The following is a 20,784-nucleotide window of genomic DNA, read 5'->3' as shown; positions in this document are numbered from 1 at the left end:
CAGTAGTTTAATGTGCACTGACTGAAAGTGAATTCTTTGCTGCTCTCTTGCTGCAGTAGCTAAGCCCAACGTGACAGGCACCTGTGTCAGTGTGAAGGGACAGAGGGTAGACAGCTGTATGCCTGTCAGAAGAAAGTCAGCTTGCAGTCTTCATTTGTGAATATCATGACTTTTTTATTCTAAAAATCACAACTCTATTCTCTCTTTATTCTCAAAATCTCAGATGTCTTTATTCTCAACAGTGGATCTCACACTTGTAAGTAGTAAAATGAACAGTGTATGTTTAAAATTGGATGTTTTTTATTATTGAAAGGTACTTTGACATGATTTCCTTGAAGAAGATACAAAAAAGACCATTTTATTATTATTTATATTGTATCAGGGTTGTGTGCTAATGTGATGGTGTCACCCATGTCAACAATAAAGCTAGAACGCTGATGATGATGATGATGATGATGAATAATGTCCATATTTGAATTTCAACTAATTTGTTCATTTAATTTATTTATCACTGTACAGAGCGATGTGACTGGTCAATATTTACTGCACATCTTATCTTTATGCCTGAACATTTATGTGCCTTTAAACAAATGAAAACATATGTATTTTTGAAAAAAATCTGACTTTATGATAATATTGTATTCTCAATATGAACATATTATTCAGGCCTATTAATCAAGAATTAAAAATATGTGTATGGTGAAATTAGACATCTTTGGGAATGGAGTGACTGCTGCATTTGGACACCACATCTGTCCCTCTGCAAGTGATCATGAATCTCAGTGATGGAAGAACACAGTCGTGTGTGTGTGTGTGTGTGTGCATGTGTGTGCAGCCCTGCAGGGATAGATGATGGATGGATGTCAGCGGTGTCTCAGCCTGACAGGAGGAGCTGGTGGTGTAGGGATCTTCAGTGTGTTTTCTTCTCTACTTGTTCTTGCTGAGTGTTCGCTGCTTCTCTGCGTGCTCCACTATCTTCTCTTCCACGTAGAGGCCTTTGCGACGGCGGACAGCGTTCATGTATTTGAGGGCCTGGTTGGCGGAGTCGGCTTTCTCTCCAAAGTGCAGGTATTCTTCTTCGGTGGTGGGAACCCAGTATGGATCACTGCTGATCACCTGGGATACAGAAAGGAGAAGAAGGATAGAAATGTGACAGTGAGTGATGCTAGAAGACAGGTGTTGTTAGCTCCATATTTCCACATTCTCATGTTTTTACCCAAATCTGTTAATCTGTACACAGAAATCAGGTTCTTTTAGGTGATTGAGACAAAGATCTCCATTCTTACTACTGACAAAAGCTTTTTTATCTAACATTTAGATATGCTCTGATTCTACTGATGAAAGATTAAAGTTAAAAAACATGTTATCCATCTGCCCAGTACTTCTGTGCAGCATCTCTGGCTCGAGTGTCAGTGCCAAACACGGTCAGTGAGCACAGTTTTTGGTTTTGGTTTCTGTACAGGCACGATAATACCAAACCTGCCACCCTCACTGCAGCGTCTAGACCTCAGGAAGCTGCATGCAGTCACTGTGCTTGGCTGTTGTTTGTATAGAAATAGTTTGTTTTTTCATTTCTGCTTTTGTCTGTCAGAGTAGATGTCAGGTAGACTTTTTTTCCCACTTTGGACAGTGCCAGGCTAGCTGTTTCCTTCAGCTTTCAGTCTTTATGCTAAGCTACTGTAGGCTAACCATGTCTTGGCTCCAGCTCTGTATATACAAACATGAGACTGGTATCAATCTTCTCATCTCACTTGGAAAAAAAAGCAACTAACACTTATTTTCACCATCTATCAATCTGTTGATTATTTCTTCAACTGATTCATTCATTGTTCAGACTATGAAATGTCAGAGTAGTGAGAAATGCCCTTCACAGTGTTACAGAACCAAGGTTGGACTTTTGTCCAAACAGTCAAAAAACCCAAAGACAATCAGTTTACAAGAATAAAGCAGAGAAACTGCTAATCCTGACACTGAAAGAAACAAATGTTGATTGATGACTTCAATAATGAATTGATTGTGAAATTGTTGTTGATTAATTTCTAACTCATCAAATCAAATGATTGACTATTAGTTACAGCACCGTGACTCATTCTGTCACTAAAGCGCATCAACTGAAGAAATGACTGATCTCTCAAACACACACACACACACACACACACACACACACACACACACACACACACACACACACACACACACACACAGTACAGCTGTGTCTCTTGCTCTTGGAGATGAGGGGAGTGTTGGGGTGTGTGTGTGTGTGTGTGTGTGTGTGTGTGCATGTGTGTGCATGGGTAAGCCCAGACAAACGCTCTCAGTGCTGCAAACTGATGCATGACACACACACACACACAAAGAACCATTACAGTAGCAATGCAGGCAGCAGGGTCCTGCACCTGGCTCTGGTTACACTGGGACAGATGGCAGAGAGCGAGTAACAACAAGGGGGCGGATTACAAGAGACAACACACACCAACAACACACACACACACACACAGTGCATGTGACCAGCATATGTTGGAGCACAATGGGATCCAGAGGGGGGGTGAGGTGGGACGGGGCGTCCTCTAACAGTCAAGTGCTTGACTGACTGACTTGACTGAATGCTATTGGACGGCTGGCACCATCAAAGAGGTCTGCAGCTGAGTTAGTGTGAGTAGGATGTGACAGAATATGTAACAATCGGCATCAAAACAAGATGACTGGAAAATATCAAATGTGCTGTGACTGTGGAGTTGAAAGAAAATTCTGCTAAATGACAAAGTGGTTGTTATGCTGTAGTTTTGGCTGATAGACCTGTAGTGTCATAGTTTATTCCTAAGTAGTTTTAGATAATTAGGTTAACTCTAGGTTCATTTACTAACTTTTTTTAGGGCTTTCAACCACTTCTCACAGCCTTCATTAAATGAATGTTGTTGGCTCAGATGTCAACAACAGGTGATTGTATAGAAGGGAGATGGTGACCTCTGTCTGTGTTCAAAGATGAAGATGGTCCCTGTTGTTAGATGTGAACGGCCTCCTTAATTGTTCTTCAGCTGATTTCTGCTCAGTGGATGACTGCATCCACTGAGCAAAAAACTCAATTCGCTGATGAAGACTGTGAGATGTAGTTTACAGCTCCAAAAAAAAACTAATAATTGGACCTTGAGTTAAGATAATGTAGTCAAATGGACATATAGGTTAAAAGGCCGGTGCCTGACCTCTATCTCATTACATTAAGGACACACTATTTCCTGTACAATATTATTTTAGAAAACAATCAGGACTATATCCATAACGTTTTTCCATTGTTACTGTCCATCTGTTCACTATATCTTTTTATTTACATAATTAAAACGGTTACAGTGGTTATATGAGGGTATATACTATGCACAACAATGCCACTGCTGTAAATACTGTGAGAAAGGCAACCGACCTTTTACATAAAGTGAGACCTCCCTCCTGCTGGCACATCTGATTTTGATTGTCCATATTTTTTAAAAACAGTTCCTGCTTTTAAATAATATCACTGTATAAACTTGAAATAAGTGTGAAACTGCTTATAAATGTGTAGAAAAGGCACAGAAGGTCAGTAACTGTTTTTTTCCATAAGATTTGAATAATAAAAATGACCCAATGTACATAATAAAACTTGAAACTGTAGATGCAATATGCAACACACATATTGCTGCATATTATTGCTGATGGCTACACATACAGCTGAAAAACACTTCTTACAGTCTTACAACAGATGTGAGTATCATTTTATAGGTTTATCAAAGTGACAGAGGTAAAACTCAACTGAAAAGGCATTTTTTCAGTTTGAGTGTATGCCTCAAACAACAAGCTATTCATAATTAAATAATAATTAAACATAATTTCCTGAAGCTGGTCTTGACTCCACAATGTGCATCACTACTTTGTTTTTCCCTCTCTTGCACTCTCTCTCTCCATCATGTGCCCTTTAAGCACCTTGGTGTTTGCCCATATAGTAGCAGTATTGTGATCTTAGTAAACGTGCATCTTAGACTGGAGTCATGGTTGTCTTCAGACACCTGTCTGCACAGAGGGGTCTTATGGGTAAATGTAGGTCACACAGGCTCACATTGATTGATCCAGCACCATTCTGGAGATAGGTTAGTGATGTAAAAGAAAAAACGCGTAAATGTTATATTCAAAATCTGAACAAATATTAAAAAAAAAAACCTTTGGGAATGTCCTCTGTGCATGTTGGCCGATATGCAGCCTAGAGAAACATCCCAGTCTTTAGAGTCCAGATGATTTTTGAAGCTGATATTTGGGAGTTTTAAAAATATGATGACAATGATGCCTGATATTCATTGTTGTTGTTTTTTTAATCAAAATATGTAGAGTGTGAGAGAATTAAAAAGAAAAAAAAGTAATTTTATTAATAAAAAAACTTGCCAGGGCTGATTGGTGAACTAACAATGTAAGGGAAACAGTTTTTTAAACCACCTCATACTTATGTTTGACATTTGTGTACTGCCATTTTGCTTTTACTTAAATCATCTGATAATATTAGGAGTGACAGTATATTGATCAGACACTACTTATTAGTAAGCCTATGAAATCCAACAATGTATAATACAAACAGGCATTTCTACAAACACACACACAGAGTCATTGTATTGTCACATGGAGGCTTTGGCTGATCAATACAAGACTTATTCACACAATTCTCTAGTCTACATCTGAACAAAAGCTCCATTCTGATGGAAATCTAATGTAAACGTCCCCACAGGAGCCACTAACCCTCCAGTTACACAACAATACGACGCTCGAAATCTGCTCTTGCTGCCTGTGCGCTCATTCATATGTTAATCCAATATCCTGGCCATATCAAATCGCTGTCAGGAGGAATGCTGACATCAGCACTAAGCAGCAGGCAAGTCTTGAAGCTGAGAGGGCTGGGGGACAGTGGGGGGTTCAGGAGCAACTCTTTGTGAGGAAGCGTCTGCAGATAAATGAAATCAGACAGACAACTTTTAATGAGGTAAAGACAATGGCGGTAGGACAATGTGCTGGCCGGGGAGGTCAGGGAGTGTGTGTGCGTGCTGCAAGGTGCTGTGAAACGGTGGGGGTTAAACTGACGACAAGAAGGCCGTGGTACACACGCAAAGGGCCTACAGGTGCTCTACGGCTCTATGGCAGATCCATGTGACTTTTTCAGATTGTAGAGTGTGATGTTTGGAGCTGATACTACTTCATCAAACAGCTCATACTGCACTGGAAGCAAGTGAATATATTTAGGCTCACAAGAAACAAATTTAAGACTCAACAACTTGCTAATGTGGCCAATTATGGCAATGCAGAGGCTGTTACTATGTATGATTAGACACACTAGGATTTTTTTGTAAAAATTCCCGTCACACTGAAACACCTGAATGTTAGGAAAATGGAAACATTTCACATTTTACACCTGATTACTCTGCTGAGTTTCAGCTTCTTAAACCTCTGTTAAGTCCCATCTTGGTTTTCACCATCATACTGTTTTTAATATAGGTGGATTCACAATTTAGATGTTCTTATATACATTCTTTCCTGTTTGTGTGATGTGTAGGTCATGAATGCTGCATGTTTGTCAGGTAATTTCTTCAGGTCATCATCGAACTTTCATCCTTAATGTCATATATTGCATTTTAGGATAAGTCAGGCTACTCAGAAAAAACATCATGTGACCTGTCAGTGGTTTGATGGATGTTAAACTGTATGTAATTTGAAATTGTTTGTTTCTTGCCTGAGATATTTTGAGTCTTTTTTTATAGTCATAAAATATACTGATAGTGTAAATACAAAAAAAAAAAAAAATCACAAATTTGGTCCTATTGTTTTTGTCTAATTTCTATTTATGATCAATATGTTTCCCATCATGCTTTAGGTGAAGTATAATGTTGCCACAGAGTCACTTGCAAGCTTCACCTGAGGCCCATTTATTTATATATTTCTGAATATATATTTGTATGAGGTCTGTACATTCTGGTTTGACTGCTTTAGGATTTCTGTGGGTTAAATGAAACACTGCATCACAGTGGACCGGATGCCTGAACTTAATTACAAAAATTTCCATTTCCCTCTTTGGCAGCCTTCCAGCTGGTGGTGCCCTAAACAACTACCTAGCTTGCCTATGCCTAAAAACGGCCCTGGTCTAACTGTGGAAATACAAGTGTGTGTGTGTGTGTGTGTGCCATTTGTGCTGTGTAGAACACATACTTAGCTGGCACTTAGATAATTAGTCTATTCGATCAAATATTTTGGAAAAAGACACCACTTGCTTTGGCAGTAAAAACAACACAAACACACCCAAAATGCTAACACACAAACACTGAGTTTGCGTGACGGTGAGCGGAGGAGCATCTCATACCAAGTGTGAGGTAACAGGGATCATGAGACATGCAGAGAGCAGAGAAGAATGGCAAAGCTTTAAATATTCTGCATCCACAGTTGGGAGGAATCAAACAAGCCCTCTTTCTCACACACACACACACACACACAAAGGCTGCACTGAAAGACTCCACAACTGTAGAGTTACATGATGCCCTGTTTAAAGAGTACCTTTGTCATTTAGTTTCAGCTATATCTAGCTTTACCTCTGCTTATGACTACATTACATTATCAAATTTTCAAATCTCCCTGGGGCTTACTATCCATTTTCTAAGAGAATAAGTATATACTACAGCACTTGCTTTTAGAATGTGAAACCTTTGTGATTTTAACAAACTTGTTAGCACTAAAAAACTTCAGCTCCCATGAAGTTTTCCAGCTTAACAGTTCACAAAATATAATCGTAAATGTTCTCCCTCATCCATGATATCTATCAACATTCTCTTCTTATTTCATCTTCTCAGTGTTAGCTGTAATCTCTGCTGTCTATAACACATTGATATCCTGCTATTGTTGGAGCCATGTTTGAACTTGCAGCAGGCACTCGACTTGTCTAGACTTGCCTCTGTCCAGATCAAGACCTTTAACCCACAAAGGTCTGGAGCTTATGGGAAATGGTGTTTGTTAAATTGAAATGGATAAAGTTGAAAATAATCACCCCTATCTAGACATATGGAGTGAACCACACAACATACTGTTGAACAAGGTTATGTTCTAGGGCTTGATATGAGTTTTTATCACTTCTGGAATAAAACACAGCGGTTGTGGTTTCACTTCGGCTCTCTATGACAATTATCCAGGATTTGGCAACACCTGTGGTCACTGGTGGTAACAGCAAGGTAATACTACAGGTCCCAGAGTTCCATTCAACATATATCAGCCACTGGTGACAGCAAACACCCCTTACACTTGCATTGTGGTCATGTTTTGAGGTGCACTGGACAAATAAAGGAAAAATATTATATATCACCAAAACGTTTATGAATTACTGTGTGGAAAAGACTGATAAGAGTGATATAAAACCAATGCTTACAATGTTAAGATAAATGTTAACAATATATTTGTCTATTAAATCCAGTTGTACACGTGAATAGCCGTTTGGCTAATGTCTGTAACAGCAGCATCTTTATCAGGCTAAGTGTTTAACTGGCAGACCCACAACTTCACCCAGTACATTTACACTAATAATTTAATTACAGTCAGAGTTAGCTATTTTCAGCTTTTGGTCCAAAGACTTAATTTTTTCTGTCATGTGAACACCTTAACCAAGTTATCTTACTCACATTAAGAATGTAATTGAAGTAAGCGTAACTCGTTTAACAGAGCTGAATTACTCTTAATCTTTTCATTACGCATGTGTACAGCAGTTGGGTTTCTTTCAGTGCACTGATACTCCAGTCTAAAACTCACAGAGTGAACCAGCTGCAAAGTGATGTAATTAAAAGAAAGAGTCATGGCTTGTAGTGGAGGAAAATAGAGTTTGTCAAAAACTGTCAACAGCAACTCAACATTTTAGGTTCCACAAAGGTAGGATCTAGTACACAATTGTTCTGCTGGATTGCATTCAATTATACAAGGGTTTTATTTCTTAAACACAGACAGAACTGGATGAATCCTATTTGCAGTATAGAGACTAATTTGTACTGATTGGTAGATACACATTTAAACAAACAAAAATGGCATGTGGAGTTAGGCCTCTTCTGCTCAACAGCTTCATGTTCCCAAAGAGGAACAATTATATGTCAGCCCTCACTATGACTAACGTTAAAGACCACCATCAAAACCTGAAGTCTTGGTATACTGAAGGGCTCAGATCTATATTTTAACAGTCACATTAAGACAAATACAAAATTCTACAATCAGAAAGGCTGAGAAAAACATTTCAGTTATTCAGTTTTGGCCATTTATTCATACTATACTGTAATTTGTTATTCTTTTGTTTATTGTTTTATTCCATTTTGAGCTCATTTTCATCTCCATCTTATTTTTTGTTCTTCTTCAGCAAAGAATCCATCAGTTAGAAGAGAGAGAGGTGACTACAAATGCAGCTTTAAAACACCTGCTACAGGAACCAAAAAAAGATGAAAAGTGAAAGAAGGTGCAGAGGGGGATGAGGGGGATTATGCAGTGGATTTTATCAGATCACTACTTGTAGAAAAATTGGAGATCCCTTCTAACACACTACACTTTGTTGCAGCGCACTGCTCGCTCACGGCAAAAAGGTCTGCAAGCAGCCTGGGCGAAAAAAGAGATTATGGTCGGCGATAACCGAATTTACTTCTCCCAGGACTTTTCAAGCAAGATACTGAAGGAAAGAAGCAGATACGCCTCGATAAGAAAACAGCTGAAGGAAAAGTGATATCACATATAATATATCCAGCCAAACTGAAAGTTTTCAGAGATGGTGGGTCGATGATCTGCGACTCCCCGGAAGATGCAGACGCACGCCTTTGGGAGCGGGGAATCATTTCTACCACCGAGCAGAGGCTGTACCATGTCCTGGTGTGCAATGCAGAGGCCCAATCCACCCCATTCCACCCCAAAGCACACGACCAGAGGAATGGCGGAGACAGGGTGACTGTGGCCAGCCTCCTGAAAGACCTTAAGGTATAACTGTAAAAGTTACTGTTGCACCTAAGAATTTGAGTTACCCACCTGAACCCAGTGGACTTTTTTTCCCCTAAAAGATGGGCTTTCTTTAAATTAAGTAAAGGTAACTGACTAACTATATAAACATTAATGAAACCTGCACACGCCATGTGGTATCATCCTCTACTCACACCATCGTGGATCAGTATATCGTTCTTTATTTTAAAATGTTTTTTAAAATGTAATCCTGCTAATCATCCCAGGTTTCACTAAATGTATTGGTAATCTGATTACATCTTTTTTTTCCCTGTAATTTAAACAGAATACAGTTACCTTTTTTTATCCTAATTACATAACGCCATTCAATGTATTTTGTTACTCCTCAAGCCTGTATGTATGTATATGTGAATATGTATGGATATATACACTATGATCAGTAACATCTGTACTGGTACTTACTTTATTGTTTATGTATGCGTGGTCCGTGCATGCAGTATAATTCTTCTGCAGTTGTTCACGTTGTATAATGAAAAATTTAATTTCTCAGGGTATTTCCTAAATTCATCGTCCTAAGACATACAATGCAATTCAGTTCACCAAAGTGAACTGTTCCATTAACCACCTTGTACAATGAAAATTGAAAAATGAAGTCAACAGCTGGAAACAGAGACAGCTTCAAAGTAAAAGTTGCGCGCTTTGAAGCATGTTGGCCGCAGCTCAATTTGAGGAGAGCTAAACCAAATAAATAAACAAATAGCCTAAATAATGAACATAATTCATAACTTCTTTTACATACTTTGGGCATGAAACTATGTAAAAGGAAGCAGAGGTGGCGGAACCAGACGTGGGGATTTTCAAAGTAAATGCACCTAGTTTTACTGAGTTGCTCCAAGTTGCTGCAGACATTTAACGTTAAGTACCGGTAAAAGTCTTTACAACTTTACGTGTTTGTGGTCTTGTTGTGTGCATGACTTTATCAAGTTAACCTCTCCAACCAAACACCATTTAAATTGTTTATTTGATTACCAACGCTAGCAATGCTATTCAAGCCCAAAAACTAGATAAAGAGACATCAGTTAAACAAATGAGACAAAAACCTTACACTTGTTCATTTATTTATTGAGGAAAATGATCCAATCTTACATATTTGTGCATGGCAAAAGTTTGTGAACCTCTAGGATTATCAATTTATTTGAAGGGGAAATTAGAGTCGGGTGTGTCAATCAATGGGATGACAATCAAGTGTGAGTCTGGGAGGCCCTGCCTTATTTAAAGAAGAGAAATCTGGGTCTTCACTATCAAAGTCTGAGCTTCACAACACAGGTTTGTGGAAGTGTGTCATGACTTGAACAAAGGAGATTTCTGAGGGCCTTAGAAGAAGAGTTGTTGTTGTTCACAAAGCTGCAAATTGAAGACATCCAACACCATTGTTACCCTCCCCAGGAGTGGCTGAACAACAAAGATCACACCAAGAGCAGGCATGTAATAATCTGGGAGGCCACACGGGACCCCAGGGTAATGTCTAGGAAACTAAAGGCCTCTCGTGCAGTGACTACAGTCGATGTTCATGAGTCCACCATCAGGAGAACACTGAACATCAATAGTGTGCATGACAGAGTTGCAAAGAAAAAAGCCATTTCTCTCCAAAAAGAACACTGCTCCCGTCTACAGTTCACTCAAAGATCGTGTGAATAAGCCAGAAGGTGATTGGAAAAATGTTCTGTGGATGGATGAGATCAAAATTGATCTTTTTGGTTTGAATGAGAAGCATTATGTTTGATGCAAACACTGCATTCCAGCATAAGAAACTTAACCCATCTGTGAAACATGGTGGTGGTAGTATCATGGTTTGGGCTGCTTTGCTGCCTCTGGACCAGGACAGCTTGCAATCATTGAAGGAGCTATGAGTTCTGAGTTGTACCAGCACATTCTATAGGAAAATGTCAAGGTATCCTCTGTGAACTGAAGCTCAACAGAAAGTAGGTCATGCAGTAAGACAACAACCCTAAACACACAAGTCGTTTGACCAAAGAATGGTTAAAGCAGAGGAAAGATAATGTTTTGGAATGGCTGAGTCAAAGTCCTGACCTAAATACTGTAGAAATTCTGTGGAAGGACCTGAAGCAGGCAGTTCATGCAAAGAAGCCCACCAACATCCCTGAGTTGAGACTGTTCTGTAAGGAGGAATGGGCTAAAATTCCTCCAAACTGATGTGCAGAGCTGATAAACAGTTACTGGAAACATTTGAAGTTATTGCTGCAAAACAGGGTCACAACAGTTACTGAAAGCAAGGTTTCACATACTTTACCTCCCACAAATATGTAAGGTTGGATAATTTTCCTCAATGAATAAAATTAAAAAGATTTTTTTTCAGTCTCATCTGTTTAATTGGGCACTGTATGTGTCACTGTATGGGCACTGTATGTGTCACTGTGAAATTACTCTTTCTGTCCTATTACAGTTCCCTTATTAAACCTTTGCTGGTACACAATAGGCTTGGAATTTTAGGGGCAAGGCCATTTGGCCTTCGATGTCAGAAATTTTTAGGGCACAAAGGCCAATAAGTGAAATAAGAGGATTTGGAAACTACAAATACATAACTTGACTTCCTGATAAGAAAAAAAAAACATGAATGACATGAAAAGCATTAATGGTTCACTTTTTAAATATCAATAAAAAACACAAATATTTGTATATCAGGATATGCTTTTTGTCACCAACTATAGGATTTTGAAGTAACAAAACATTAAAGTAGTGACTGTTAAGTGAGCCACTGTAGTGCTTAGCCCACTAGCTTGTTTACAATTGTTTGTACTGATATCTCATATCTTGTCATTCTTTGATAAGATGTCTGGCATTAAACTGTGTGGTGAATCTCTGGATCACTGCATTCTTCCTTACAGAATTAGACCAGGCTGTGTATGTCATCACTGATTAATACAAATTCTAAACTCATTTGTTAATATTTTTTCAATAATTATAAAGATCCACCACCATGTGTGCCTTAGTCCTTTGCACTGAAAAGCAAACTGTGTTTTGCTGTGAAAGCCAGTCTTGGTAGGTATTGTAAAGGAGAGATAGAAGCAGACATATGATACCCCAGCAAAACTATCCGAGGTGAGCGACACTCCATCCACAGCTGTCTTCCCTGGTGTCTCACGAGCTCTCTACTCTGGTCCTCTGAAAACTGCAATAAAATAAAATGCAATAAAAGTTTAAAATAAATGTCTTGGTAAGATGGTAAATGCGATGTGAATCAGTTTACTTAACTTTTATTACACATATTTCCATGCCCCTTAAAGCCTGAGTGCTGGTACATCTTGCCAGCCTGTGACAGGTGAACAAGGTGAAGGGAGCCAGTGTGGTGGTGAGTAAATCTGGAAAACATTAAGGCAAAATTCCCTGAAAAAAGTCCCAACATATTGTCTATTCCAGTAGAGCCACATATATAATAAGTTGTGCACCGGCAAAGGTTTAATAAGGGATCTAATCTAATCTAAATAGGACTGCTAAAACTGTTCAAGAAAGACTAATTTGACACCGACACATATTTGTTCTGTTATTATTTATCTGTACTTTCAGCCATTGGCTTTGAAATGAAACCATGACTATGAGGTTAATCTTTCCTCTTGATGATGAACAGTGTAGGAGCTGTAGCTTTAGTTTTTACTTGTAACTGAAGTCCTCCAGTTTTAGTAGACCAAAGATCATTTGACCAATTAAAACAAACTTTAGTCATGATATATAATATTTGGTGTCAAATTGTTTTCAGTCATTGACTGTCTGAACCTGAACTGCAAACTGGACTTTTGCCTTTGGTCAGATTTTTGGCGAATGACACACCTGCTCATCTGTACTAAGGTCAGGTGATGACATCGCCAGTCGAGAACATCCCACTGCTGGGTCATAAAAACTCCCTGGCTGCATTTACTGTATGATTAGGATTATCCTCTTCCTGCATTGTCCTAAAATTGACAGACTACCTAAAAAGGGGTGCTAAAGTTGCTTTACTGTTCACCCAGTATGGATGTGAACACAATAAAACTACTTAAAACAAAGTCAGCACTTTCATTTCAGTCATTGTACTACATTGTACACTAAATGTGTCACTGTCTAAATGATGGACTCTACTCTCTACTTACCAGCCACTAGTTTCTGCCTGGCTGCTTCCAGGTTATCATGGTGCAGTCATAGGGTCAGTTTATGCATCAGCCTACCAATGTAGGACCCACACCTGTCAAATAGGAACACATTACATTACTTACATTATTTAGAACATTTTTTTAATTTGTAGTCTGCATGCACAAACACATTGCTGCTAATAAAGGTACACATTTGTGAACACAAAGACCACACTAGAGCTTAATAAATCAAAAATGCATGTAAAAACACCCCTAATTCTTACATATATGACCGAAGAGGGTCCAGTTAATTCAGTTCTACCTTAAATGTAAACATTTCACACAGACATAGATGAGAAAATATCCAAATGAGGTGCAAAACAGCTGACACTAATAACAAACGAGTAGCGTTAGCATACAACAGCACTTTGTTAGCTACAACAGCTAGCTAATTTACCTACAAACCAATTAGCATTGCTAGCTTTGGTAATCTTCTGAAGCTAACAGTTAGCTAAGCTCTTGGACAGGTAAATGATTTAAATGGTGTTTGGTAGGAGAGGTTAACTTGGTAAAGTCAAGCACACAACAAAACCACAAACACACAGAAGTTGGACTTACTTAAATGTCTTCAGCGGCTCAGTGCATCTTGGTAAAACACAATGCCTTTACTTTGAAAACCCTGGGGCTGGTTCCACCGTCTCTGCTTCCTTTTACACAGTGTGTAAAAGAAGTTATGAATTATGAATTATGTCCATAATTTAGGCTATTTGTTTATTTATTTAGTTTGACTCTCCTCAAATTGACTGCTGCAGCCAACACACATCAAAACACGCAACTTTTACGTTTCAACGGGCAGGACTGCGTCAAGTTCTGGCTGCAAGGCAGGTTTGTTCCGTCTGCACAGCTTCATACTCCACTGGGACAACAACTGCAGTCAAGCCAGCTGCCTTTTAATCTCAGTTGCGCTGCTTCTACAGTAATTATGGTAGCCTAAGCTGAAGAGCGCCTTTCGGCTGCTGTAGTTACTGAGTAGTAGCACAGTTGAACTGTCTGATTTTGTTGACTTGCTAAGATTTTGTTGATTTGGTCATTTTTCCGTGATATTTGTGCTTCTACTATGGGTAAGTAGACTACGTAGTTAAGTGGTTTCTTTATTTGTCTCTTTTAATGGTGTTTATTGTTGATATACGACTGGGAGTCTGCATTGGGTGTTTTATTCTCAAAATTGACCAGATGCTCTATGCTATTCCTGTGTCTGGCTTCCTGCCCGGCTTGATCTGCTCTGTGCAGCTTGATGCAGTTTCTGTCAAAAACAGACTAGGCACGTATGTTTAGCGGAGTGAAGCAGAGAGCCGCCTCTGGGACGCTTCTTAAATGTGTCTGGTGGGATCACAAGCATTGACTAAAGTGGCTGCGATCAGCTCCGGCTGCTGTGTCAGAGCCGGAACGACGCAGACACGCCCAGTGGGATCAAGTCGCTACTTTGAAGGCGAGCTGTCTCTGTTTCCTGCTCTCAACTTCCTTTTCATTGTACAAGTTAGATATTGGAACAAGCTGATGCTATGGCGCACTGAATTGCATCGCACGTCTTAGGACAATGAAATTAGGAAATACCCCCCAATATATGACGTGAACAACTGCAGATGGATTACACTTCATGCACAGACCATACACTTTGTTTTCTGTATGAGTCAAGGATAACAGAAAGTAAAAAGGTGAAAAAAACATTTTTTTTCTTCAAACATAATTTTTATTTATTCTTTGAAATTTTTGTTTTATGTTTTTATAGTGTGATGTGTTTTTATTTCATATGTAAAAAAGTTTCTTGTTGAAAGGTGCTATACAAATGAACTTGCCTGTAACCCTGTACTTTAAGTTCCCCTATTTAGCATTTATAAGCAATTTATAAACAGTTATTTAAATGATTTATAAAGCAATGTAATGTAGTTGTTAGCAGTATAGTGTTTATTGATATATTTGAGAACAACATATTTTAATGTATTATAAACCATTTATTAAATGTTTGTATAATTTTTAAAAATGCTAAATAGGTGGAAAATTAAGTGTTAGCAAAAGTAATTTGATGTGAACAATATGAAGGCAGACTGTCAGAAAGCAGTTAAATACACAGGTAGACGCTAACTGTTTAAAGCTGTAAATCAGAACTCACCATTGATATCAACATTGTAGTGTATGGTAGTTTTATCATTTCACCATCACCACTGTCAGAGCTCTATCGGTATGGGTGTCTAATAATACTGCAGAAGCAGAATTTAGAATGAACATTGTGGAACATTTGAGACATTCAAATCACAGTGAGAATATTCTGTCTGACACGTGTCTATACAACAGCAGAACATCATCTCTCTCTCCTCACAGACATTTTGACCCATTACCCCAACTGACACTGTCCATATGGTGTGGAGGACGTTGAGATGTGTGTGTGTGTGTGTGTGTGTATGTGTATGTATGTGTGCTGGGGCTGAATCCAGCCAAGCGGCAGGTATAACTGTCTAACGCACATGTTGTCTAGCACAGCTTTGATCCAACTCCCCTGAGGGAACCGTCTCATTAACCAGACGGCCACATTGACCTACAGCCCCACATAATAAGCTCAGTCACACTCCACATTTGTGTGTGCATGCTTGATTTTAAATTGATATTTTCTTTTCCTATAGTCTACACTCAAAACCCCATTTTGCAAAGTTAAAATAAAAAAGCATCCCTCCTATAGATACAAATGTAGCCCATGCATTCAGTAGTTTCATGAAAAGTGAAAAGTCATGAAGTTATTATAACGTTTTTACCCAATGTCACGTCCAGTCTGAAATTTACTGGCTTAATCTAACGCGCTTATTGTCCATTATAGTTGGTTACCAGCTGTGGTTAGATAAACTGATTCTGTGAACCAAGTTTAGTGCAAACTGTTTGGCAAAAAAAATCCTGAAGAAAAAAAAGCCTATGCCCTCTGTGGCAATGGCAAAATCACACCATGATTTCTTATTAGAAAGTGGGCAAATATATGGAGGAGAACGACACAACACAAAACAGACATCCAGTTCTACAATATTAAACCCCTAAACAGGAAAAAATGCTGACACAGCAAGATAAGTATTGGAGCTGCTCTGAATAAAATATCCTCAGGAAATGGACTGTTATGAGACATGAACCCCATTTCCAGCAGGTATTAACATATGGTCTGTATCTGGACATCTTATCTGGATAAGGAAAAACACATGTTAATGCAGGTGTAAATGCACGCATAACACATTGCAATCAAAAAAAAAAAAGAAAAAGAAAAAAAGATGACATAGTTGTGTTCAGACGCCATTGTGGCTGCTGCTTGAAGACTTTGCTTGTTTTTGCTTCTTTATCAACCAATTCTTTTGGTGCAGTTCTGAATGTTTGATTTGACTCAAATTGCCACTTTTTACAGTTTTGTGTTTTGATCGGACATGACCAGCAGAGATCAATCAACAATAGGGGTACATCTTGGCAAAGGCGAAAGAGCCCACCGTCCACCTCTGTTCAGTGCACTACTTGCAAGTGTACAACCTTTGGAGAGCAGGACGGATGATCTTCGAGTGAGGATTGGATTCCAACAGGACATAGGAGACTGTGGCATCTTCTGTCTGACAGATACATAGCTCAACCCCCTGGTGCCAGATCGAGCCACCTGACCATCAAAGTCCTTTTCTGTTCTCTTTGTGGACAGAGTAGAGGAATCCAGCAGGTCCAAGGGTGGTGAAGTCTGTCTCATGATGACAATGTAATCCTAGAGACACTAAAAGAGACTTTCCCACCCCTGCTCACCTGGCTTTGAGCATCTGATGATCTCATAGCACCCCCTCTGCCTTCGTCAGGACTTCACTTTGGTCCGCTCCTGGCAGATGCTAAGGCAGTGGTGTTTTGTAGCAGCACCGACAGGTAACCCATTACTGCCCACATAGTGGCTGGGTAAATTTTACCAAGGTAAACTTTATAAAGTTCTGCCAAACTTCTTCCAAAACATTTTATGTCCCACCAGAGAGGGCAGGACTCTTGTTGGTGGAACATGTTATTCTCAAACATTGGAAGCGGTGTGATAGGACGTGGAAGCAGGGCAAGCACGGAGGAGTGCAAGCTAGGCTAACTGCTAACTCATATAAACCAGCAGTTCCAACAATCATGCTGGCTAATGTTCATTCTTTGGACGGCAAAATAGATTATGTCAGACTTTTGAGAACTTCCCAGTGAAACATAAGGGACTGCTGTGTCTCTGTCTTTTCTTCCCTTTTTTCTCAACAAAAGGGAAGCAGAAAAGGTTTGGGAAACTTTTATTCAATTAAATGTCAATAAATCAGATTAATTGTTGTATCTGGAAATATGAAAGAAATGCATTCCAATAATTTTAAAGTCTTTGTAAAGCAATAATTAAATCTGTGTTCTGAGTTTGTCACACCACAGTGTGTTATTAACCACCCAGCCAAATTTGAAGGATTAAAAAAAATTATCCCTCTACATCATAGAGCTACCATTTCAGGCCAACCAAAAAAATCCTCAACACAGAGATGGTGAAAAACAGTTTGACGCTGTAACTTCACAATTCAGTACTACATAGTTCACATGGTTCACAGTTTTTCCACATTTTCAGCAATTATTTTCTAACATGTATAATTTGTTTTGTCATTTTGTCATTTTCTTCTACACAGACTTTAATAGAGTCTAAATTACGGCTGTGCCCAAGTTTACACATCCACATTTTGCACATTATGGCATAAAAAGTTTAGAGGGGAAGTTAAGACAGAAGTCTCCTGTAAAAGAACTGACATTCTACACTGAACACTGAGCTGGTACTCTGCCTTCTGTGCATCCCGCAGAGAAACAAGCTCAACCGGGGCGCACGATGTCACGGGAGTGCCCCAAGATAAACACTAAACACCGCTTCACTGATGTCTAACAGTAACTTTACGTTACACATCTTATTTTAGTTCATTTAACTTAGTTCATAGAATAGCTGTTTAAGTTAAATATCAGCTGAAATAAAAAGTCTCTCTTTAGGAGTCATACAACATACATACAACCGGTTCCCACAGCTCCACTTCCCATGGAGTCAACCAGTGGAAATATGGACAGCGCCACTTTGCTGTCTTTTTGCTGACCACATTGTGGTCAAGGGGGGTATATAGTAAAATTCTGCCAACAAAAACTCTGCTGCCACCTAGCATCTACAGTTAGGCAGTGCAGCCCCCACATTTACCGCCACGGCAGCACTGTGGTAATGTGGCGGTAAAGCAGACAAATGAAATGAGTATCATCTGTATTAAATCCTCCTATTAATTCCTGTCTTTTCTAAAAATCTGAAAATAGCCCTGTGTGTAATTTTAAGTGTCTCTCTTGTTGATATCTAGGACAGTATAAAAACACAATGTTCACATCTACCTGTAGCGTCCTTATTCATTATGTTTAATGTACTGTCCAGACTGGTGTGACCAAACCTCATCCTTGATATAATGTCCTCCTCCTCTCTATTCCTATTGCTTCCTTTCATTTCTGCTGCTTTTCTTTGGATGCTGTAGTAGTATCAGCACTTATTTCCTCTATCTAACTCTTCCTGCTATTTCTGATTTGATTATACTTTTAACCTCAGCCTTGCTATATTTTATAACCATACTTACATTTCTTTTTCTTGTTGCTGCTTTTGCATATTTATGACAGCACACACCAATATGTGCAGGAATCCACATGAATTTAATTTCTATTCCTGCTCTCTTAATTCTGAATTCTTGTTTGAGCTATGTGAAGTACTATGTAAATGGTAAATGGAGTGTACTTGTATAGCGCCTTTCTAGTCTTCCGACCACTCAAAGCACTTTTACACTACAAGTCACATACACCTATTCACACACATTCATACGCTGAATGGGTACAGGAGTATCATACAAGGTCCCAACCTGCCCATCAAAGGGAACTAACCATTCAAACACATTCATACACTGATGGACTGACTGGAGGAGTCAGGAATTGATCCGCCAATCTTCCTCTATCCAGCTTAAAATGGTTGTTCTTTCAGGCAACTGCCTGTCTTACAATGTGTCAGTGATCACACCAAACTGCCAATCAAAGGTCATAGTCAGTATTCAAAGTGACCAATCAAAGTAGCGGAGACATCAGCCACTGTCTATTCCATCCCTGCATCCTAAGGCTCAAAAGTCAGCTTGACGAGCGAGCAAATGCGAGCGCATAGGGAGGGTTGAGCTCGTACTCATTACAGCCCCATGCTTGCGGGACCACATTTGTGCACAAGGAGCAGAAATGCTCCCTCATGAGGATGGTTTACCGCTCACAGATACTGTTCTGTGCACTTGTATCACGTGCACGCACCTATTTTTTATGAGTGTGGGTTTGAGACTAATTAAACACAGTAGGTCAATCATTGAAATGCCCTGTCAGAGGCTAACTGCAGGACGTGCTCGGTGAAGTCAACCGGGATTTGTTCCAGTCCAGCTCTGACAACACCATTAAGTCTGTGGACATGCTTCATAGCAATGCTACGGTGACTGTACGGTCATTTTGCAAACCAGAGACCATGGGTTGATAGATCCCTCCAGGACTTGCTGTCGGAGATGTGGAGGAATAAAACCTTTTAGCACATCCTGTACAGTATGAAACCCCCACATTTCACTGCACATTTTGGGAAATATGAAGATATGACAACTAAATCTTTGAATGTTGAAAGCAGTATGCAATTGTTGCTTCGCACTGTGATCTGATCTCAGCCAGGTGTAAATGCTGTGTGCAGTGTGCCCACATTCTTTAAAAAAGAATCCTGCTATCTCATGATGCCCGTCAGAAAGCTACAGATCAGGCTTCCTTTGCATAAGAAAAATAACTAGAACCCATTCAACACCACCTGCAAGACGATGTTACGTGATTGACAAGGGTATGCCCAATGATCATATGGCATTATCTGGTTCCCTACCTGGTGAACCACCCCCCAGAAGGGTTTATAAAGTAGATCTGTAGGGTTCTGAGATGATTAACAGGGTAGGAATGCAGAAGAAAGAAACATATTTGTGCTATAAAAAATTGTTTCTTTTTTCTAATTTTTTTTGTGCATTACTGGACAATATTACCTATTAATACACTGAAAAAAAAACAAGCTGGAAAGGAAGAATCAGTCTTTGATTGAACTGATCACAACCTGTTGACATAAAATCTGAGCAAGGGGTCCCAAGGACATATAGTTTTGTTGTAAAGGGTCATGAGTCAAAATGATTGGGAACCACTAGTTTAGATGCAAGTGCAAATAGGGTCCTTAAGTCTCGTAGTCTAGCCTGTTTCTATTTCTATCGGATAGGATCCAGAATGTATTATTGTCATAAATAATAATTCTGTAATAATACTCACCTCCCAGTGGCTGAAGACCAACTGTGGACTGGCCAATCCGCTGGTCCTCTTGCGGATCTCGTCAGCAAATCCAAAGCTCTCAGCAACAGGCAGAACAGCCTTGATAATGAACATGTCTGTCCCTTCCTTCATCTCTTCATGGAGGACATGACCCTCTCGCTTCCCCAGGACACCATATACTTTGCCTGGGGGTGGGGGTGGAGACACAGGATCAAAACTCTCTCAATACACACAGAAGAACATGTAATCGGATTCCCTGCAAGACTGTTTTCAAGAGATCATTTTTACAGGTGATGACATTTTA

General features: G+C 39.3%; 1 protein-coding gene across 2 annotated transcripts in view; it reads right to left on the bottom strand.

The window, feature by feature from the left end:
• Window positions 1-204: 204 nt before the first annotated feature.
• efl1 (elongation factor like GTPase 1) overlaps window positions 205-20,784 on the bottom strand; it is a 124,935-nt gene continuing 104,355 nt past the window's right edge. For both annotated transcript variants that reach the window (XM_067597565.1, XM_067597575.1), the window contains exons 22-23: window positions 20,481-20,665; window positions 205-1,116 (exon numbers count right to left, since the gene is read on the bottom strand). In XM_067597565.1, the coding sequence (XP_067453666.1) occupies window positions 928-1,116; window positions 20,481-20,665 (374 nt within the window). In that variant the 3' untranslated portion in view covers window positions 205-927. The remainder of the gene's footprint in view (window positions 1,117-20,480; window positions 20,666-20,784) is intronic.

This window comes from Thunnus thynnus, chromosome 1, assembly GCF_963924715.1.
Source record: "Thunnus thynnus chromosome 1, fThuThy2.1, whole genome shotgun sequence".
Taxonomy (NCBI): domain Eukaryota; kingdom Metazoa; phylum Chordata; class Actinopteri; order Scombriformes; family Scombridae; genus Thunnus; species Thunnus thynnus.
Note: the sequence above shows the minus strand (reverse complement) of the source record. Positions and strands in the feature narration are given on the sequence as shown.